Source organism: Bos indicus, chromosome X (assembly GCF_029378745.1).
Source record: "Bos indicus isolate NIAB-ARS_2022 breed Sahiwal x Tharparkar chromosome X, NIAB-ARS_B.indTharparkar_mat_pri_1.0, whole genome shotgun sequence".
Lineage (NCBI taxonomy): Eukaryota > Metazoa > Chordata > Mammalia > Artiodactyla > Bovidae > Bos > Bos indicus.
This window is the reverse complement of record NC_091789.1, coordinates 59,314,128-59,337,465: the sequence shown is the minus strand read 5'-3', so window position 1 is coordinate 59,337,465 and position 23,338 is coordinate 59,314,128. Positions and strand designations below refer to the sequence as shown.

Sequence of the window (23,338 nt, the reverse complement as noted above, 5' to 3'; positions counted from 1 at the left end):
CGGCGCTCAGCCTTCTTTATAGTCCAACTCTCATATCCATACATGACCGCTGGAAAAACCATATCCTTGACTAGACAGACCTTTGTCGGCAAAGTAATGTCTCTGCCTTTTAATATGCTGTCTAGGTTGGTCATAACTTTCCTTCCAAGGAGTAAGCGTCTTTTAATTTCACGGCTGCAATCACCATCTGCAGTGATTTCAGAGCCCAGAAAAATAAAGTCAGCCACTGTTTCCACTGTTTCCCCATCTATTTGCCATGAAGTGATGGGACCAGATGCCATGATCTTAGTTTTCTGAATGTTGAGCTTTAAGCGAACTTTTTCACTCTCCTCTTTCACTTTCATCAAGAGGCTCTTTAGTTCCTCTTCACTTTCTGCCATCAGGGTGGTGTCATCTGCATATCTGAGGTTACTGGCATTTCTCCTGGCAATCTTGATTCCAGCTTGTGCTTCTTCCAGCCCAGCATTTCTTATGACGTACTCTGCATATAAGTTAAATAAGCAGGGTAACAATATACAGCCTTGACGTACTCCTTTTCCTATTTAGAACCAGTCTGTTGTTCCATGTCCAGTTCTATCTGTTGCTTCTTGACCTGCATACAGGTTTCTCAAGAGGCAGGTCAGGTGGTCTGGTATTCCCATCTCTTTCAGAATTTTCCACAGTTTATTGTGATCCACACAGTCAAAGGCTTTGGCATAGTCAATAAAGCAGAAATAGATGTTTTTCTGGAACTCTCTTGCTTTTTCCATGATCCAGCGGATGTTGGCAATTTGATCTCTGGTTCCTCTGCCTTTTCTAAAACCAGCTTGAACATCTGGAAGGTCAGGGTTCACATATTGCTGAAGCCTGGCTTGGAGATTTTTGAGCATTACTTTACTAGCATGTGAGATGAGTCCAATTGTGTGGTAGTCTGAGTATTCTTTGGCGTTGACTTTCTTTGGGATTGGAATGAAAACTGACCTTTTCCAGTCCTGTGGCCACTGCTGAGTTTTCCAAATTTGCTGGAAAATTAAGTGTAGCACTTTCACACCATCATGTTTTAGGAATTGAAACAGCTCAACTGGAATTCCATCACCTCCACTAGCTTTGTTCGTAGTGATTCTTCCTAAGGCCCACCTGACTTCATATTCCAGGATGTCTGGCTCTAGGTGAGTGTGAGTAATCACACCTTCGTGATTATCTTGGTCGTGAAGATCTTTCTTGTACAGTTCTTCTGTGTATTCTTGCCACCTCTTCTTAATATCTTCTGCTTCTGTTAGGTCCATACCATTTCTGTCCTTTATTGTGTCCATCTTTGCATGAAATGTTCCCTTGGTATCTCTAATTTTCTTGAAGATATCTCTAGTCTTTCCCATTCTATTGTTTTCCTCCATTTCTTTGTATTGATTGCTGAGGAAGGCTTTCTTATCCCTCCTTGCTATTCTTTGGAACTCTGCATTCAAATGGGAATATCTTTACTTTTCTCCTTTGCTTTTCGCTTCTCTTCTTTTCAAAGCTATTTGTAAGGCCTCCCCAGACAGCCATTTTGCTTTTTTGCATTTCTTTTTCTTAGGGAATTAAGTGTTGTACTGGTGCAAAATTCAGAACAATTTTGGACTAGTACTTTTGACAAGGATTTCAGGTAATATAAATAAAAATGAAACGAAAATAACTAGCTACATATCTACTTAAAGTATTTATATTATGCCAGTGGCAGGCACAACCCAAAAATGCACAATCAAATCAAACAGCAGTATGTATATAATAATAGTGTTCCACAAAGTCTTCATAAAATCATTATCATTATCAAACCAACATACAGTCGGAGGAGCTTGGCATGCTTGGTTTACTTTCTTTTGTTTGTGAAGAAGTTTCTGGTTGAGGTACAGGAATTCTGCAAAAGATTAAAAAAAGATAACAGTTATAAAAACAGACTTTAATGGGAAAACTGTTTCCATTTGGAATTTATTCTAATCCAATACCATTAGAAAATTTATAGGTTTAGTTTCTTGAAAGTAATGCATTAGAAATGTAAGGAAAACACATTCAAATTCTGAACAAATATCCATACTAACATAATTCAAATACTGAAACAGAGTTATATGTTTTTTTAAGGAGTATTACACAAAAGAAAGTATTCAACTTTTATTAAATTAGTTGACACTAAAGATGGATATATATATATATTTCATTCCCTACAATATAAATTAAATTATTCAGTGGCCTCCTTTCATATTTGCTTTGTTCAAATATTCTGGAAAACAAACTGCCTTAACTCTCCAACCTCATTTCAGAGTTTTCTATAAGCCTCATGCTGCTTCAAAACATCACGTTTTTCCTTCAGCCAGAAAAACCTTATTCCCCCTTTCCTTTGCCTGGTTAACTCTTATTCAGCCTTCAAAATTTAGTTCGTAGCATTATTTTCTATAAGAAGCCATCCTTGATCTCTACTCAAGGTTCACTAATCTTTATTTATGCTGTAATAGCTCTAAGAATAAATATTATCATACCACTCACCACATGATATTAAAATTACTGGCTTTTCAGTTTATTTCCTCTACCAGATTCTACTTGCTCTACAAAAACATAGACTTTATCTATTTTTGTATCTCCACAGAATAGCCACTCAATAATTGTTTATTGAAAGAAAAATAAGTGAAAAGGAAGCATCTTATTTTGAAGCTGACGAGAGAAACTTGCACTTATAACAAAGACCTCCTTCTTAAAAACTTTCAGTAAATTTCTATGATGAGTATTTTCTGCTGTTGTAGTTCCAAAACTAAAAGCATAAAGCAAAACAGAAGTGCCATGTTGTAGAATACTGCATAATACTGCTCAGCTTACTTAAGCAATAGAAATGTCTGTTACAATAACAGTATTCTTCATTTTATGAATGAGTTCTTAATGAATGCAAAGAACAAGCTTTCATGAAGGAAGACTTCATTTAAAGAACTCCAGGAAATAAAAACACGTTTTATAGTTGTAATTAAAACTTTTTTCTGAATATCAAAAAATGGTTTATTTCTAAAAATTAATAAACTGATAACATCAGCTCTCAGATATATTTAAATAAATAAAAATTTTTAGTTAGATTACATGTATTTTGAGATCATTAAACAGTATGTATATACTTTTAAATAGGGTCTTCCCGGGTGGCACAGTGGTAAAGAGTCTGCCTGCCAATGCAGGAGATGTGAGTTTGATCCCTGGGTCGAGAAGATACCCTGGAGTAGGAAATGACAACCCACTCTAGTATTCTTGCTTGGAAAATTCCATGGACAGAGGAGCTTGGCAGGCTACAGTCCATGGAGTTGCAGAGTCAGACATGACTGAACAATCGAGCACATACAGCAGCATATACTTTAAAATACATGGTGTTATAAAGTGATTTTTTTCATCTGAAACAAATTAGAAGTAGTTTTCCAAATTCTGACAGCATCATTATATTGTATAGAATTTTTTTAAGTGGCTTAGGAAAGTTTTACTGAAACATACAATTATTCATTTGTATGCCTTAAGTGTCTTAAAGGTGAGGGCCTAAATGACAGAAGTGGAGATATCAATGTCTATGGGTACCAACTGAGGAAACTGAAAAAAAGAGATGAAAACTTAAAGCATAAGAAATATAACAGGATGCCTGAGGAAAGAAAGGGAACAGATGGCTAAGACAATAATGTTAAATATGGTGGATAGTAGCTGAATAGTATAAAAATTATGTCAGAGGCAATAAGCTGCACTCTTCATCAACTTATTGGCCTTAGATAAAAGTCATATAGATTGTATAGTATGCCATGCCCTCATTGATATAACAGTATTATAATTAATATTGTAGTCTTTCCTGTGGTCTTCCCCAGTGGCTCAGTGATAAAGAATCACCTGCCAGTGCAGGAGACATGGGTTCAACCCCTGGGTCAGGAAGATTCCCTGGAGAAGGCAATGGCAATCCACTGCAGTATCCTTGCCTGGAAAATCTCATGGACAGAGGAGGGTGGCAAAGATTTGGACATAACTGAGCACGCATGCACAACAAAAGTCATTCCAATAGTGCCTTCTCCTTTCTCATGGGACACTGATAATGATTTTTAAGGATTCACATAACCTTGATATGGTGTACTTTCTTGCTTTATGAAGTAAATACAACCAAGAGAACACAAATAAGTTTTAACATCCCATTTATTATGTTTTATTTCTCAGTGCTAAATTTTGAATGAGTTGATATACTTTGACTACATTTTACTATCTAGTAGAGAGCACCATGGGTCACTAGCTCCCATGTTCATTGATACAACCTCTTAAATGGTCATATTTATTACTACCATAAATTGTACCAGTGGAAACAGACCAATGGGTAATACAGACACTGGAGTCAGCAAGCCAGGAATTAAAATACAACAATGTGCCAGAAGAGTGGCATGCCCAGGTTCCACAAGTAGAGTGCACAGAAGCTCCATGTTTCTTCTCAGACCTTTCTCTATGTGTCTCTTCATTTGGCTCTTCCTGATCTGTAACCTTTACAATAAAACTGTGATTTTAAGTATAGTATTTTTCATTCTAGTGAGCTACTGACTCTGAGCGGGTCATGGGAACTCCTGAATTTGTAGCCAGTTGATTGGAAGTGAGGGGGACCTGGGGACCAGCTGAACTGTAGCCATTAGCACCTGAGGTAAGGTCAATCTTGAGCAGGATTAAGCCCTTAAGAATCTGATGTTAAGTCTGGTTATTAGTATTAAAACTGAATCACAGTATGGCTAGTTGGGTTGGAAACCCCACAAGAGCTCAATGAACCTAACTGATAGGTTTAACAGCACACAGGACATAGTTAAAGAGTAAATGGAGTGACAGGTCCAAACTGAAACACAGAATCAAAAATAGAAATGAAATATGTATATGAGTAAAAAATGCAGTGTAAGAAACTTGTTGGTCAGTCAGAAGTGCTAATATATATGAAGTATGAATCATGGAAAAAAAGGAAATAATGAGGAAGAAAACATATTTGAAGAAATATGGCAGATGGTTTTCCAAAACTGATGAAAGATATGAATAAACAGATTCAAGAAGCTTCGTAACCTCAAAGCAGTATAAAACAAAGAGAACCACTCCTTGGCACATCACATACAAACAGTTGAAAATCAAAATGAAAATCTTAAAAGCACTCACAGTAAAAAGATACAGTATCTTTGAATGAACAATCAGAAGGCATTAGTCTGATTCTTAATAGAAACAATGAAAGCAATAAAACAGTAGTTTCAGATTTCAAAAAAATAAACCTGCAACCAACTGAAAATATCCTTTTAGAAGTAAAAGTGAAATAAAGATGTTTTTAAACAAGCAAAAATAGAGACTATATCATCAGCAAGCTGTATTGAAATAAATGCTGAGAGGAATTCTTCATTCAGAAGGAAAATGATCCCAAAGAGAAGCATGGAAATATAAGTAGGAATGAAGAGAACTTAAAAAAAAACTGTGGTTAAATATAAAAAAATACTAACCATATAAGAAAAACAATATTAACAATGTCTCTTAGAATTTAAAATATATGTAGAATTAAAATATAAAGCAAAAGTAATGAAAATGGAGATAAATGGAATTATCCTAAAGATCTAGCATTATCAGGAAATGGTAAAATTATTAGCATTTATTTATTTACTTATTTTATTTATCTTTGGCTGTGCTGGGTCTTCGTTGCAGTGGGGGCTTTTCTCTAGTGGCGGCAAGCGGGAACTACTCTCCAGTTGTGGAGCGTGGGCTTCTCATTGTGGTGGCTTCTCTAGTTACAAGGCACAGGGTCTAGGGCACATGGGCTTCAGTACTTGTGGCTCGCGGGCTCTAGAGCACAGGCTTAATAGTTGTGGCACAGGCTTAGTTGCTCTGTGGCATGTGGGATCTTCCCGGACCAGGGATCAAACCTGTGTCTCCTGCACTGTAAGATTTTTTTTTTTTTTTTTTACCACTAAGCCACTAGGGAAGCTCTAAATAATTTGTATTTATCTACAATAAGTCAAGTGTTTAGGTTGTAATTAACAGAGTAACTACTGAAGAACATATATCAAATTAAAAGAGGGAAAATTGAATAATGAAAACTATTTGATTAAACAAATAGTATAAAAATTGATATAAGCCCAAAGTACAGGTCTCCATCAACTTATGATGGGGTTAAGTCCTGATAAACCCACTATAAGTTGAAAATATAGTAACTTGAGAATGAATTTAATACACTTAACCTACCCAATATCATAGCTTAGCCTAACCCACCTTAAACATGCTCAGAACATTTTCAATACCCTACAGTTTGGCAAAATCACCTAACACAAAACCAAATTTATAATAAAGTATTGTATATCTCATGTGATTTATTGAATGCCATGCTAAAAGTGAAAATCAGAATGGCTGTCTGGGTACAGAATGATTATAAGTATATCAGTTCTTTACCCTTGTGACTGCATATTTGATTGGGAGGTGTGGCTCACTGCCACTGCCTTTATCATGAGAGTATAGTACTGCATACCACTAGCCCAAGAAAAGATCAAAATTCAGAATTTAAAGTATGTTTTCTACTGAATTTGTATTGCTTTCACACCATCATAAAGTTTAAAAATAGTAAATTGAAACATAAATTGGGGACTGTATCATTAGTTTCATTAAAACTGAACAGAGTGATATCAGCATCAAGGCAAAGGAAGATGCTCTCTTTGTCTCTCTCCTATCTACAACCAGTAAAACATCCACAACTCAACAAAAGTGCTTCTGCCCAACATACCAGAGCAGTGGAGATTTCAACATAGCTGTATATCTAAAGGTGGGTGGACTAGACTTATAGAGTATGTGGAATTTGGGGAACAGTGGAGTTGGTGCCTGTAATCCTGGTCCCCCAAGCCATGGCAGCTGAACTTGCAGTCCTGGAGAACTCGGTGGCAACAAGGTAAGCAGTGGATACAACTCCGGCCTCCTGGCTACAGCGGTGCCCAACAGCCACAGATTAACTGGATGGCAGTGGTAGTAGGGTCTGGGACCTTGCCTCTCTAGCCATTGAGGTACCCATGATTCTGACCCCTCCCCTCGCTTACAGCCGCAGAGTCCTCATCCGACAACGCTGAACATGGCCAGGGTTCCTGTGCCACCTGTGCCACCCCAACCTGCAGTGGGAAAGTCTGCACCTCAGGAAATCCTAGACATGGTAGAACTGTCCACCATCCTGGTGCCCCAGGTAGTGACACCAGCCACACCACCAGCAGCATAGCACCAATGACCCTGGAAGCATAAGCAGTAACAACAAAGGCACTGGGAGATACCTCTGATGGAGGTGGTTAAGACTGGCAAGTGCTGACTGTTAAATATAACCAGAGGCAGTGCAGGTAAGAGAAGCCAAAAACTTGTGCTATAGCACCACCTACTGGAAGATAAAAGAAAGGCCTAATCTGTTGAATCGGAGAAGGCAATGGCACCCCACTCCAGTACTCTTGCCTGGAAAATCCCATAGGTGGAGGAGCCTGGTGGGCCGCAGTCCATGGGGTTGCTAAGAGTCGGGCAGTCCATGGGGTCACTAAGAGTTGGGCACGACTGAGCGACTTCACTTTCACTTTTCACTTTCATGCATTGGAGAAGGAAATGGCAACCCACTCCAGTGTTCTTGCCTGGAGAATCCCAGGGACAGGGGAGCCTGGTGGGCTGCTGTCTCTGGGGTCGCACAGAGTCGGACACGACTGAAGTGACTTAGCAGCAGCAATCTGTTGAATTATCAGAAACAAAAAGTTTTACCTAGAAATGAAAGGGGCTTCCCTGGTTACTCAATGGTAAAGAATCTGCCTGCAATGCAGGGGATACAGGTTTGATCCCTGGGTTAGGAAGATTCCCTGGAGAAGGAAATGGCAACCTATTCCAGTATTCTTGCCTGGGAAATCCCATGGACAGAGGAACCTGGAGGGCTACAGTCCACAGGGTCTCAAAAGAGCCGGACACGACTTAGCAACTAAAACAACAACAAAAAAAAGAAGAAAGGTTTCTGCCACTTGAAATGGGCCAGCAGAGTAACACCTCATTAAGCACCATGAAAAACCACAGTAACACTGCACCACAAAAAGAAAATGACAATTCTCCAGAAACCAAAATTAAAAATCACAGAATATTGTGATCTAACTGATAAGAGAATTCAAAATAGCTATCATAAAATTCAATGAGCTACAAGATAAATCAGGATACCAATTAGTTCAGGTATAAAATTAATAAACACAAGGAATACTTTACCAAAGACACCGAAAGTAAAATGAAACAATCAGAAATTCTGGAGCTAAAGAACTTAATAAATGAGTTGAAGAATGCATTACAAAACACTGGAAATAGAGCAGACCATACGGAAGAGAGAATTAGTGAGCGTGAAGACAGAAATAGATGATACAAGGAGAAAAGAGAATTGAAATATTTTTTAAAGTGAGTAAGTGCAAAGAAAGTTAGCTGACTCTTTTAAGAAGGGCAGTATTAGGGTAATGGATATCCCAAAAGGAAAAGAGAGGGAGAAAGGAGCAAGGAGAAGAAAGAAATAATAGCTGAGAATTTCCCAAGTCTGCAGAAGGAACTATATATACAAGTCCATGAAGCTAGGAGAACTGTTGCCTCAATGCAAAAAGATCTTCTGCAAAATGCATTGTACCAAAGTTGTCTTCATAAGTCAGTGACACAGAAAGAATTTCAAAGGCAGGGTAAAAAGGATGGTAACCTACAAAGGAACCTACATTAGGCTATCAACAGATTTCTTAGCAGAAACTCTACAGGTCAGGAGGGAGTGGAATTGACATTCTCAAAATACTGAAAGATAAAAACTGTCACCCAAGAATACTCTATCCAGCAAAGTAATCATTCAGATATGAATGGGAAATAAAGAGTTTCTCAGACAAACAAAAGCTATGCTTTACAAAAAATGCTGAGAAGACTTCTTCTACCAGAAACAAAAAGGCAAAAAAGTTCATGAAAGTTTGAGTAAGGTAATAGACAGAATCATAAAACTGTAACTACATCAAAATAGGCTTTTTAACATTTTATTATAGCATAAATGTTAAAGCAGAAAAGAGGGAAACATAACTATAGCTACTTCAATTTGGTAACAAATTCACAACATAAAGAAAGATAATTTGAGAAACAAAAACATGAACAAGAATGGGGAAAAGGACATAACCTATATAGGCAAATGAAGATAAGATGCTATCAACAGAAAAAGGACTAGTTTATCTGTGAGATGTTGTATACAAACCTTATGGTAACCATAAAACATAAATCTAAAGCAGAAAATTTTCCGGTGGCTCAGTGGTAAAGAATTTGTCTGCCAAGAAGGAGATGAGGGTTTGATCCCTGGGTTGAGAAGAAATCCCTGGAGAAGTAAATGGCAACCCACTCCAGTATTCTTGCCTGGGAAGTCCCATGGACAGAAGAGCTTGGTGGGCTACAGTTGGTGGGGATGCCAAGAGTCAGACATGACTTAGCAACTTAACAACAAGCAGAGACACCAAACAAAAGAAAAAAAAAGGCAGGAGGGCTTCCCTGGTGGTCTGGTGGTTAAGAATCTGTCCTGCAATGCAGGGGATACTGATTCAATCCCTGGGGCAAGAGGATCCCACATGCGATGAAGCAATTGAGCTTGTGCCCAACAACTACTGAGGCTGTGCTCAAGAGCCTGTGAGCCAAAGTTACTGAGTCCATACACTGCAACTACTGAAGCCAGCACACCTATAGTCTTTGCCCTGCAACATGAGAGACCACCAAAATGAGAGTCCATACCACAACAAAGAGTGGCCCCCACTAGCCAAACTAGCGAAAGCCCAAGTTCAGCAATGAAGACCCACCAAAGCCAAAAACAAGAGGAAGAAACTGAGAAAAATATCAGAGAAAACCATGAAACCAAATGGTAGATCAAAAAAGAATGAAAAAGAAATAATGGAGATACAGAGCAACCAATTAGAACTGGACATGGAACAATGGACTGGTTCAAAATTGGGAAAGGAGTATGTCAAGGCTGTATATTGTCACCTTGCTTATTTAACTTATATGCAGAGTTGCTGCTGCTGCTGCTAAGTCGCTTCAGTCGTGTCCAACTCTGTGCGACGCCATAGACGGCAGCCCACCAGGCTCTCCTGTCCCTGGGATTCTCCAGGCAAGAGCACTGGAGTGGGTTGCCATTTCCTCCTCTAGTGCATGAAAGTGAAAAGTGAAAGTGAAGTCGCCCAGTCGTGTCCGACTCTTAGCGACCCCATGGACTGTAGCCTACCAGGATCCTCCATCCATGGGATTTTCCAGGCAAGAGTACTGGAGTGGGTTGCCTTTGCCTTCTCCAATATGCAGAGTACATCATGTACAAAGAGGAGCTGGGTGAAGCTCAAGCTGGAATCAAGATAGCTGGAAGAAATATCAATAAACTCAGATATTGCAGATGACACCCCCCCCCTTATGGCAGAAATCGAAGAAGAACTAAAGAGACTCTTGATGAAAGTGAAAGAGGAGAGTGAAAAAGCTGGCTTAAAACTCAACATGCAAAAAAACTAAGATCATGGCATCTGGTTCCATCACTTCATGGCAAATAGATGGGGAAAAATGGAAACAGTGACACTTTATTTTCTTGGGCTCCAAAATCATTGTGGATGGCTACTGTAGCCCTGAAATTAAAAGATGCTTGCTCCTTGGAAGAAAAGCTATGACAAACCTAGACAGCATATTAAAAAGTAGAGGCATCACTTTGCCAACAAAGGTCCATCTAGTCAAAGCTATGTACGGTTTTCTAGTAGTCATGTATGGATGTGAGAGTTGGACTATAAAGAAGGCTGGGTGCCAAAGAATTGATGCTTTCGAGCTGTGGCGCTGGAGAAGAGTCTTGAGAGTCCCTTAGAGATCAAATCAGTCACTCCTAAAGGAAATCAACCCTGAATATTCATTGGAAGGACTGACGCTGAAGCTGAACCTCCAACACTTTGGTCACCTGATGCAAAGAGCCGACTCATTCGAAAAGCCCCTGATGCTGGGAAAGATTGAGGGCAGGAGAAGGGGGTGACAGAGGATGAAATGGTTGGATGACACTAAATGGACATGGGGAGAAGGAACTGGCAACCCACTCCAGTATTCTTGCCTGGAGAACCCTGTGGACAGAAGAGCCTGGTGGGCTGCTGTCCATAGAGTTGCATAGAGTTGGACATGACTGAAGCAACTTAGCATGCATGCATGCATTGGAGAAGGAAATGGCAACCCACTCCAGTATTCTTGCCTGGAGAATCCCAGGGAAGGGAGAGCTGGTGGGCTGCTGTCTGAGAGGTTGCACAGACTTGGACACGACTGAAGCAACTTAGCAGCAGCAGCAGCAATGGACATGAGTTTGAGCAAACTCCAGGAGGTAGTGAAGGACACAGAAGCCTAGCGTGCTGCAGTCCATTGGGCCACAAAGAGACAGGACTGAGCGACTGAACAACAACAGAGCAACCAGAAAACAGAAGATAAGATGGCAGTAACTAAATCCTCATCTATCGATAATCACTCTAAATGTAAATGGATTGAATTCACCAATCAAAAGATACAGTGGCTGGATGGATTAAAAAGCATGGCTGGATGGATTAAAAAGCAAGACACAGGAGGCGGTCCTAAGATGGTGGAGGAATAGGATGGGGAGACCACTTTCTCCCCCACAAATTCATCAAAAGAACATTTAAACGCTGAGTAAATTCCACAAAACAACTTCTGAATGCTGGCAGAGGACATCAGGCACTCAGAAAAGCAGCCCATTATCTTCAAAAGGAGGTAGGAAAAAATATAAAAGACAAAAAGAGAGACAAAAGAGGTAGGGACGGAGCTCCGTCCCAGGAAGGGAGTCTTAAAAAAGAGAGAAGTTTCCAAACACCAGGAAACACTCTCACTGCCGAGTCTGTGGCGAGCCTTGGAACCACAGAGGGCAACATGACCAGGAGGAAAAATAAATTAATAATTAAAACCCACAGATTACATGCCCAATGGTAACTCCCCCAGCAGTGAAGCAGCACAGACACCTGCATCCGCCACTAGCAAGTTGGGGCTAGGCAGGGAGGCGTGGGCTGCAATGCTTAGAGTAAGGACCGGGCCTGAATGCCCTGAGGGCAATCTGAGGGAACTAACTTGGGATAGCAAACCAGACCGGGGGATAGCTACCACGCGAAAAGCCCTAACCTAAGACACAGCCAGGCCTGCTCACAGAACAAAGGACTGACGAGAGCTACATGAAAAGCCCTAACTTAAGACACCATCAGGCCCGCACACAGAACAAAGGACTGAGCAGAGCTAGCCGGCTGCAGACCATCCCCCTCTGCTGACAGGCAGCCAGAGCCAGAAGGGGGCAATAGCGGCCCCAGAGAGGCATTATCTACCAAACTGCAAGCAGGCTTTGTTGCTGACTAAGATTTCTTGGGATTCTGGACGGTCAACATCTGCCTGAGAAGGTGTGCCGGTAGTACACCCAGAAAACTGAGCAGCAGGGATGGGGGAGGTGATAAGTTGCAGCGACCGTGCTTACCAAACACCTGATCACCTGAGCTGCTCAGACCTGGGAAGGGCACAAAACGCAGGCCCAACTGAGTCTGCACTCTGAGGACTACCCAAGTGCCTGAACCTGAGCGGCTTAGACCTGGGAGGTACTTGCAGCCCAGGGCCGGCCTCAGACGGTTCCCAGCAGAGCAACCTAGAGCTTGAGCAGTGTGAGCAGGGAGGGCACATGCACTGTGAGCAGGGGGCAGGCTCAGTGTGGCTGAGGCACTGCGAGCACACGCCAGTGTTATTTGTTTGCAGCGTCTCTCCCTCCCCACAGCGCGACTGAAAAAGTGAGCCTAAAATAGTGTCCACCATGGCTCCCTTGTGTCATAGAGGAAATCAGACACTGAAGAGACCACCAAACAGAAGGAGCTAAAACATAGGGAACCACAGTGGAAGTGACAGGTGCAACAGATTAAAACCCTGTCGTTAGTACTGACTACATAGGAAGAGGCCTATAGACCTTGAGAAGTACAAGCTGGACCAAGGAACTATCCGAAAATGAATTGACCCCACACTGCCCACAACACCAGCAGAGAAAGTCCTAGATATATTTTACTATCATTCTTTTTTTTTTTTAATTTTTTTAATTTTTAAGTCCTCTATTACTCCTTTAATTTTCATTTTTATAACCTACTATTACTTTGCAAAAAAAGAGACCCTATTTTTAAAAGCAAACTTCATATATATATACTTTTTATAATTTTTGTGACTTTTTCTTCTTTTCTTTAATATGATATTTTTGAAAATCCAACCTCTACTCTAGATTTTTAATCTTTGCCTTTTGGTATTGGTAATCAATTTTGTACCTTTAAGAACCCAATCTTCAGTACCCATTTTTACTTGGGAGCGAGATTACTGGCTTGACTGTTATCTCCCGCTTTGCACTCTCCTTTTTCTCCACCGGGTCACCTCTATCTCCTCCCTCTCCCTTCTCTTCTCTACTCAACTTTGTGAATCTCTTTGTGTGTTCCAGATGGTAGAGAACACTTAGGGAACTGATTACTTGCTGGATCTGTCTCTCTCCTTTTATTCCCCCCTTTATCCTCCTGGACACCTCTATCTCCTTCCTCCCTCTTCTCTTCTCTGTATAACTCTATGAACATCTTTGAGCGGTCCAGACTGTGGAGCGCACGTAAGGAAGTGATTACTGCCTAGCTTGCTCTCTCTTCTTTTGATTCCACCTCATCTCATTCGGGTCACCTCTAACTCCCTCCTCCCTATTCTTGTCTCCATATAACTCTGTGAATGTCTCTGGGTGTCCCTCACTGTGGAGAAACTTTTCATCTTTAATCTAGATATTTTATCAACGGTGCTGTATAGATGGAGAAGTCTTGAGGCTACTGTAAAAATAAGACTGAAAACCAGAAGCAGGAGGCTTAAGTCCAAACCCTGAGAACACCGGAGAACTCCTGACTCCAGGGAACATTAATCGACAGGAGCTCGTCAAACGCCTCCATACCTACACTGAAACCAAGCACCACCAAAGGGCCAACAAGTTCCAGAGCAAGACGTACCACGCAAATTCTCCAGCAACACAGGAACACAGCCCTGAGCTTCAATATATAGGTTGCCCAAAGTCACTCCAAACCCACGGACATCTCATAACTCATTACTGGACACTTTATTACACTCCAGAGAGAAGAAATGCAGCTCCACCCACCAGAACACCGACACAAGCTTCCCTAATCAGGAAACCCTGACAAGACACCTGTACACCCACAGCGAGGAAACTCCACAATAAAGAGAACTCCACAAACTGCCAGAATACAGAAAGGCCACCCCAAACACAGCAATAGAAACAAGATGAAGAGACAGAGGAATACCCAGCAGGTAAAGGAACAGGATAAATGCCCACCAAACCAAACAAAAGAGGAAGAGATAAGGAATCTACCTGATAAAGAATTCTGAATAATGATAGTGAAAATGATCCAAAATCTTGAAAATAAAATGGAATCACAGATAAATAGCCTGGAGAAAAGGATTGAGAAGATGCAAGAAAGGTTTAACAAGGACCTAGAAGAAATAAAAAAGAGTCAATATATAATGAATAATGCATAAAAGACTCTTGAGAGTCCCTTGGACTGCAGGGAGATCCAACCAGTCCAATCTGAAGGAGATCAGCCCTGGGATTTCTTTGGAGGGAATGATGCTAAAGGTGAAACTCCAGTACTTTGGCCACCTCATGCGAAGAGTTGACTCATTGGAAAAGACTCTGATGCTGGGAAGGATTGTGGGCAGGAGGAGAAGGGGATGACAGAGGATGAGATGGCTGGATGGCATCACTGACTCGATGGATGTGAGTCTGAGTGAACTCTGGGAGTTGGTGATGGACAGGGAGGCCTGGTGTGCTGCGATTCAGGGGGTCACAAAGAGTCAGACATGACTGAGCGACTAAACTGAACTGAACTGAACTAAATGCAATAAATGAGATAAAAAACACTCTGGAGGAAACAAATAGTAGAATACAGGAGGCAGAAGAGAGGATTAGTGAAGTAGAAGATAGAATAGTAGAAATAAATGGGTCAGAGAGGAAAAAAGAAATACGAATTAAAAGAAATGAGGACAACATCAGAGACCTCTGGGACAATGTTAACTGCCCCAACATTCGAATCATAGGAGTCCCAGAAGAAGAAGACAAAAAGAAAGACCATGAGAAAATACTTGAGGAGATAATAGTTGAAAACTTCCCTAAAATGGGGAAGGAAATAATCACCCAAGTCCAAGAAACCCAGAGAGTCCCAAACAGGATAAACCCAAGGTGAAACACCCCAAGACACATATTAATCACATTAACAAAGATCAAACACAATGAACAAATACTAAAAGCAGCAAGGAAAAAACAACAAATAACACACAAGGGGATTCCAATAAGGATAACAGCTGATCTTTCAATGGAAACTCTTCAGGCCAGGAGGGAATGGCAAGACATACTTAAAGTGATGAAAGAAAATAACCTACAGCCCAGATTACTGTACCCAGCAAGGATCTCATTCAAATATGAAGGACAAATCAAAAGCTTTACAGACAAGCAAAAGCTGAGAGAATTCAGCACCACCAAACCAGCTCTCCAACAAATACTAAAGGATCTTCTCTAGACAGGAAACACAAGGGTGTATAAACTTGAAACCAAAACAATGGAGTAATGGCAACAGGATCATACTTATCAGTAATTACCTTAAATGTAAATGGGTTGAATGCCCCAACCAAAAGACAAAGACTGGCTGAATGGATACAAAAACAAGACCTCTATATATGTTGTCTACAAGAGACCCACACCTCAAAACAGGGGACACATACAGACAGAAAGTGAAGGGCTGGAGAAAGATTCCACACAAACAGAGACCAAAAGAAAGCAGGAGTAGCAATACTCATATCAGATAAAATAGACTTTAAAACAAAGGCTATGAAAAGAGACAAAGAAGGACACTACATCATGATCAAAGAATCAATCCAAGAAGAAGATAGAACAATTATAAATATATATGCACCCAACATAGGAGCACCACAATATGTAAGACAAATGCTAACAAGTATGAAAGAGGACATTAACAATAACACAATAATAGTGGGAGACTTTAATATCCCACTCGCACCTATGGCTAGACCAACTAAACAGAAAATTAACAAGGAAACACAAACTTTAAATGATACAATGGACCAGTTAGACCTAACTGATATCTATAGGACATTTCATCCCCAAACAATGAATTTCACCTTTTTCTCAAGTGCACACGGAACCTTCTCCAAGATAGATCACATCCTGGGCCATAAATCTAGCCTTGGTAAATTAAAAAAAACTGAAATGATTCCAAGCATCTTTTCTGACCACAATGCAGTAAGATTAGATCTCAATTACAGGAGAAAAACTATTAAAAATGCCAACATATGGAAGCTGAACAACACGCTGCTGAATAATCAACAAATCACAGAAGAAATCAAAAAAGAAATCAAAATATGCATAGAAACGAATGAAAATGAAAACACAACAATCCAAAACCTGTGGAACACTGTAAAAGCAGTTCTATGGGGAAGGTTCATAGCAATACAGGCATACCTCAAGAAACAAGAAAAAAGTCAAATAAATAATCTAACTCTACACCTAAAGCAACTAGAAAAGGAAAAAATGGGTTAGTAGAAGGAAGAAATCTTAAAAATTAGGGCATAAATAAATGCAAAAGAAACAAAAGAGACCATAGCAAAAATCAACAAAGCCAAAAGCTGGTTCTTGGAAAGGATAAATAAAATTGACAAACCATTAGCCAGACTCATCAAGAGACAAAGGGAGAAAAATCAAATCAATAAAATTAGAAATGAAAATGAAGAGATCACAACAGACAACACAGAAATACAAAGGATCATAAGAGACTACTATCAGCAATTATATGCCAATAAAATGGACAACTTGGAAGAAATGGACAAATTCTTAGAAAAGTACAACTTTCCAAAACTGGACCAGGAAGAAATAGAAAATCTTAACAGACCCATCACAAGCACGGAAATTGAAACAGTAATCGGAAATCTTCCAGCAAACAAAAGCCAGGTCCAGACGGCTTCACAACTGAATTCTACCAAAAATTTAGAGACGAGCTAACACCTATCCTACTCAAACTCTTCCAGAAAATTGCAGAGGAAGGTAAACTTCCAAACTCATTCTATGAGGCCACCATCACCCTAATACCAAAACCTGACAAAGATGCCACAAAAAAAGAAAACTACAGGCCAGTATCACTGATGAACATAGATGCAAAAATCCTTAACAAAACTCTAGTAATCAGAATCCAACAGCATATTAAAAAGATCATACACCATGACCAAATGGGCTTTATCCCAGGGATGCAAGAATTCTTCAATATCTGCACATCAGTCAATGTAATACACCATATTAACAAATTGAAAAATAAAAGCCATATGATCATCTCAATAGATGCAGAGAAAGCCTTTGACAAAATTCAATATCCATTTATGATAAAATCTCCCCAGAAAGCAGGAATAGAAGGAACATACCTTAACTTAATAAAAGCTATATATGACAAACCCACAGCAAACATTATCCTCAATGGTGAAAAACTGAAAGCATTTCTGCTAAAGTCAGGAACAAGACAAGGGTGCCCACTCTCACCACTACTATTCAACATAGTTTTGGAAGTTTTGGCCACAGCAATCAGAGCAGAGAAAGAAATAAAAGGAATCCAGATTGGAAAAGAAGTAAATCTCTCACTGTTTGCAGATGACATGATCCTCTACATAGGAAACCCTAAAGACTCCACCAGAAAATTACTAGAGCTAATCAATGAATATACTAAAGTTGCAGGATATAAAATCAACACACAGAAATCCCTTGCATGCCTATACACTAATAATGAGAAAATAGAAAGAGAAATTAAGGAAACAATTCCATTCACCATTGCAACTAAAGGAATAAAATACTTAGGAATATATCAACCTAAAGAAATTAAAGACCTATATATAGAAAACTATAAAACACTGGTGAAAGAAATCAAAGAGGACACTAATAGATGGAGAAATATACCATGTTCATGGATCAGGAAAATGAGTATACTACCCAAAACAATCTATAGATTCAATGCAATCCCTATCAAGCTACCAACAGTATTTTTCACAGAGCTAGAACAAATAATTTCACAATTTGTATGGAAATAAAAAAAAAAAACTCAAATAGCCAAAGCAATCTTGAGAAGTAAGAATGGAACTGGAGGAGTCAACCTGCCTGACTTCAGGCTCTACTACAAAGCCACAGTCATCAAGACAGTATGGTACTGGCACAAAGACAGAAATATAGATCAATGGAACAAAATACAAAGCCCAGAGATAAATCCACGCACCTATGGCCACCTTATCTTTGACAAAGGAGGCAAAAATATACAATGGAGAAAAGAATCTCTTTAACAAGTGGTGCTGGGAAAACTGGTCGACCACTTGTAAAAGAATGAAAGTAGAACACTTTCTAACACCATGCACAAAAATAAACTCAAAATGGATTAAAGATCTAAATGTAAGACCAGAAACTATAAAACTCCTAAAGGAGAACATAGGCAAAACACTATCCGACATAAATCACAGCAGGATCCTCTATGACCCACCTCCCAGGATAGTGGAAATAAAAGCAAAAATAAACAAATGGGACCTAATTAAAATTGAAAGCTTCTGCACAAAAAAGGAAACTCTAAGCAAGCTGAAAAGAGAGCCTTCAGAATGGGAGAAAATGATAGCAAATGAAGCAACTGACAAAGAACTAATCTCAAAAATATACAAGCAACTCCTGCAGCTCAATTCCAGAAAAATAAACGACCCAATCAAAAAGTGGGCCAAAGAACTAAACAGACATTTCTCCAAAGAAGACATACAGATGGCTAACAAACACATGAAAAGATGCTCAACATCACTCATTATCAGAGAAATGCAACTCAAAACCACAATGAGGTACCATTTCATGCCAGTCATAATGGCTGCTATCCAAAAGTCTACAAGCAATAAATGCTGGAGAGGGTGTGGAGAAAAGGGAACCCTCTTACACTGTTGGTGGGAATGCAAACTAGTACAGCCACCACGGAGAACCATGTGGAGGTTCCTTAAAAAACTGGAAACAGAACTGCCTTATGACCCAGCAGTCCCACTACTGGGCATACACACTGAGGAAACCAGAATTGAAAGAGACATGTGTACCCAAATGTTCATCGCAGCACTGTTTATAATAGCCAGGACATGGAAGCCACCTAGATGTCTATCAGGAGATGAATGGATAAGAAAGCTGTGGTACATATACACAATGGAGTATTACTCAGCCATTAAAAAGAATACATTTGAATCAGTTCTAATGATGTGGATGAAACTGGAGCCTATTATACAGAGTGAAGTAAGCCAGAAAGAAAACACCAATACAGTATACTAACACATATATATGGAATTTAGAAAGATGGTAACGATAGCCCTGTATGTGAGACAGCAAAAGAGACAGAGATGTATGAACAGTCTTTTGGACTCTTTGGGAGAGGGAGAGGGTGGGATGATTTGGGAGAACGGTATTGAAACATGTATAATATCATACATGAAACAAATCACCAGTCCAGGTTCGATGCATGATACAGGATGCTTGGGGCTGGTGCACTCGGATGACCCAGAGGGATGGTACAGGCAGGAAGGTGGGAGTGGGGTTCAGGATGGGGAACATGTGTATACCCGTGGCGGATTCATGTTGATGTATGGCAAAACCAATACAATATTGTAAAGTAATTAGCCTCCAATTAAAATAAATAAGTTTATATTAAAAAAAGCAAGACACAATTATTTGTTGTATCCAGGAGACTCATCTCAACTCTAAAAAGAGAAATATAAGGTGAAAATGAAGGCATGCAAGATGATGCTTCAAGCAAAATGCAGACAAAAGAAAGCAGGTGTAGCCATACTTATATCAGACAAAATAGACTTCATTCCCAAAATTGGACAAGTTAGAAGAAATGGACAGATTTTAGAATCATACAAGCTTCAATGACTGAAAATCTGAGTAGACTGAACACTAGTATAGCGATCAGTTAAATGATCAAACAGTAATAAAAAACCACCCCCAAACCAAAACTCCAGGACCAGACAGCTTCATAGGTGAATTCTACCAGACATCCATAGATGATTTAATACCTTTTAAAATTCTTCCAAAAAATTGAAGGGAATGCTTCCTAATTTAAAATGTCCATATCACCTAAAGCAATCTACAGATTCACTACAATTCCTATAAAAATCCCAAAGACATTTTTCCCAGAAATAGAACAAAAAATTCAAAAATTTATTTGGAACCACAGTAGACCCCAAATAACCAAAGCAATCATGAGAACAAAACTGGAGGTATCATACTTCCTGATTTCACACTATATACACAGCTATAATAATCAAAACAGTATGGTATTGGCAGAAAAACTGACACATAAATCAATGAAACAGAACTGAGATCTCAGAAATAAACTCATACATATATGAACAACTTATTTATAACAAGGGAACAAAGAACATAGAGTGGTGGGAGAAATCTCTTCAATAAATGGTATTGGGAAAACTGGACAGTCACATGCAAAAAAATGAAACTGGACCACTATCCCCAACCACACACAAAATTAACTCAAAATAGAGTAAAGACTTGAGTGTAGGTCCTGAGACTATAAAACTCATAGAAGAAAACATTGGCAGTATGATCTTTGACCTTGGTTTTAGAATTATCTTTATAGATAGGTCTCCTCAGGCAAGGGAAACAAAACCAAAAATAAACACAAATGTGACTACATTAAACTAAAAAGCTTCTGCACAGGAAAGAAAACCAGCAACAAAATGAAAAGACAACTTACCAAATAAGAGAAGGTATTTGCGAATCATATATCCCATCAGGGGTTAAGATACATAATATATAAAACACTCATACAACTCAGCTTCAAAAAAATAAACAATCTGAATAAAAAATGAGCAGAGGACCTGAACAGACTTTTTCCCAAAGAAGTCATACAGATAGCAAACAAGGACAGGAAAAGATGTTCAACATCACTAATTATCAGGGAAATGCAAATGAACACCACAATGAGATTATCATCTCAAACCTTCACACCTGTCAGAACATCTATTATCAAAAAGATAGCAGGGACTTCTTTGGTGGTCCAGTGGTTAAGACTCTGTGATTTCACTGCAGGGGGCACGGGTTTGATACCTGTTTGCAGAACTAAAACCCTGCAAGATGCATGGCATGGTCAAAAAATTTAAAAAATAGAAAAGATACATGCACCCCTATGATCACAACAGCAATATTGGTAACAGCCAAGATAATGGAAATAATCTAAGTGCTCATCAACAGATGGATAAAGATGTAATATATACAGTGGAATACTACTCAGCCATAAAAAGATGAAATCTTATCATTTGTAACAACATGGATGGACCCTGAGATTACCATACTAAGTGAAATAAGTCAGACTAGGAAAGACAAATACTATATGATCTCCCTTATATGTAGAATTAAAAAAAGACAAAAATGGTTATTTCCTTTTTGTAATTCCCTACTTTAAACTTACATTCAATTACTCCATGCTGAATATGGCAGATAAGAGCTTATGTTATGGGTTGAAGTATGCATCCTCAATATTCACATTGAAGTCCTAATCCCCATTACCTTGGAATTTGACCTTACTTAGATATAGGGTCATTGAAGGTGTAATTTAGTTAAGATGTGGTCATATTAGAGTAGAGTGGGCCCTTAATCCAATGACTGATGCCCTTACCACATGGGGAAATTTGGACACAGATTGGAGTGATGTTTATACAAGCCAAGGAAAGCCAGAGATGGCTAGCAAATCACCAGATGCTAGGGGTAAGGCATGGTGCAGACTTTCTCACAGCCCTCAAAAGGAATCCATTCTACTGACACTTTGATTTTGGACTTACAAAGCTGTGAAACAATAAATTTCTGTTGTATAAGTCAAACAGTTTGTGGTACTTTGTTATAGCAGCCCTAGAAAATTAATACAGATTTTGGTATCAGTAAGTGGTGTGCTGCTATAAAAAATACATAAAAAACATAGAAGTTGCTTTGGAATTGGGTATTAAGTGAAGGGGGCTTTCCCTGTGGCTAAGTAGTAAAGAATCCATGTACAATGCAGGAGATGCCAAGAGATGTGAGTTCATTCCCTAGGTTGGGAAGATTTTTGAGGTGCATAACATAAAAAGCCTAGAAAGCCCTGAAGAGAATGTTGGTAAAAATATGGATTTTGAAGGAGAATCTCTTGAGGGCTCTGAAAGAAAAGGAGTGGTAGAGAAAGTTTCCGCTGTCTAAGAGAATACATTCAGTGTCATGAACAGAACTAGAAATGTGAATGTAAAATGTGCTTCTGGTAAGGTTTCAGACAGAAATGTTATTGGAAACTGGGTGAAAGATAATCCTTGATACAAAGTGGCAGAGTATGTGGCCAAACTGTTCTGTTGGATGGAAAGTGAAACATCTGTAAGATGAACTTGTATATTTAGATGAAGAGATTTCTAAGCAAAGTGTTGAAGACACAGTCTGGTTTCTTCTTAATGCTTATAGTAAAATACAAGAAGGGAGAAGAGTTGAAAAGGAATTGTTAAGAAAAAAAAAGAATCAAGGAATCCCCTGGAGGTCCAGCGGTTAGGGCTCCACACTTTCACTGCCAAGGGTCTGGGTTCAATCCCTGGGTGGGGAACTAAGATCCCACAAGCTGTGCAGCATGGCCAAAAAATAAAAAAATGACATAAAAATGAAAAAAAAAGAACCATCAATACTTGAAAAATTATCAGCCTTTCATATTGGAAAACATATGAAAGCTTGCTTTGGGAAGCATACTAAGAACATTGCTAGATAACCATATGCCCAAGAGATTATGACTTGTGGATCCAGTCAACCAACTCAGTAGGCATGCTATTAGCTTCAACTGAAAGGAACATAAGTGGGAAGAAATGCAGGAATGCAATGCCATTGGACTTCTGGGATTCTACAGTCAGGAAATGAGTTGACAGAGATATCTAGCTGTGATCAAGTATTATCCTTCAAGAAAATGGGAAAATGACCCTGAGAAGTGAGGCCATTTCCTCCGTTCTAGAAGGCAGGGACACCTCCTGAATTCCAGAAGCCAGGGCCACTTTCTCAGTTCCAGAGTGCAGGGCCACCACTCAGTGCCATGGGGGTAGGGCTGCCATCTCAGTGGGCCCAAAGGACACAGTACTCTGCCAGAGAGGATAATTCTGGGGCCTTAAAGCCAAATGGTATTTGCTTCACTAGGTTTCAAATTTGCCTGTGGCCCATAACCTCCTTTTTCTTCCCAAT

General features: G+C 39.5%; 1 protein-coding gene across 2 annotated transcripts in view; it reads right to left on the bottom strand.

The window, feature by feature from the left end:
- Positions 1-23,338, bottom strand: part of RADX (RPA1 related single stranded DNA binding protein, X-linked) — a 98,674-nt gene that overhangs the window by 28,352 nt on the left and 46,984 nt on the right. For both annotated transcript variants that reach the window (XM_070785184.1, XM_070785183.1), the window contains exon 11: positions 1,800-1,873. In XM_070785184.1, coding sequence (XP_070641285.1) covers positions 1,800-1,873 — 74 coding nt within the window. The remainder of the gene's footprint in view (positions 1-1,799; positions 1,874-23,338) is intronic.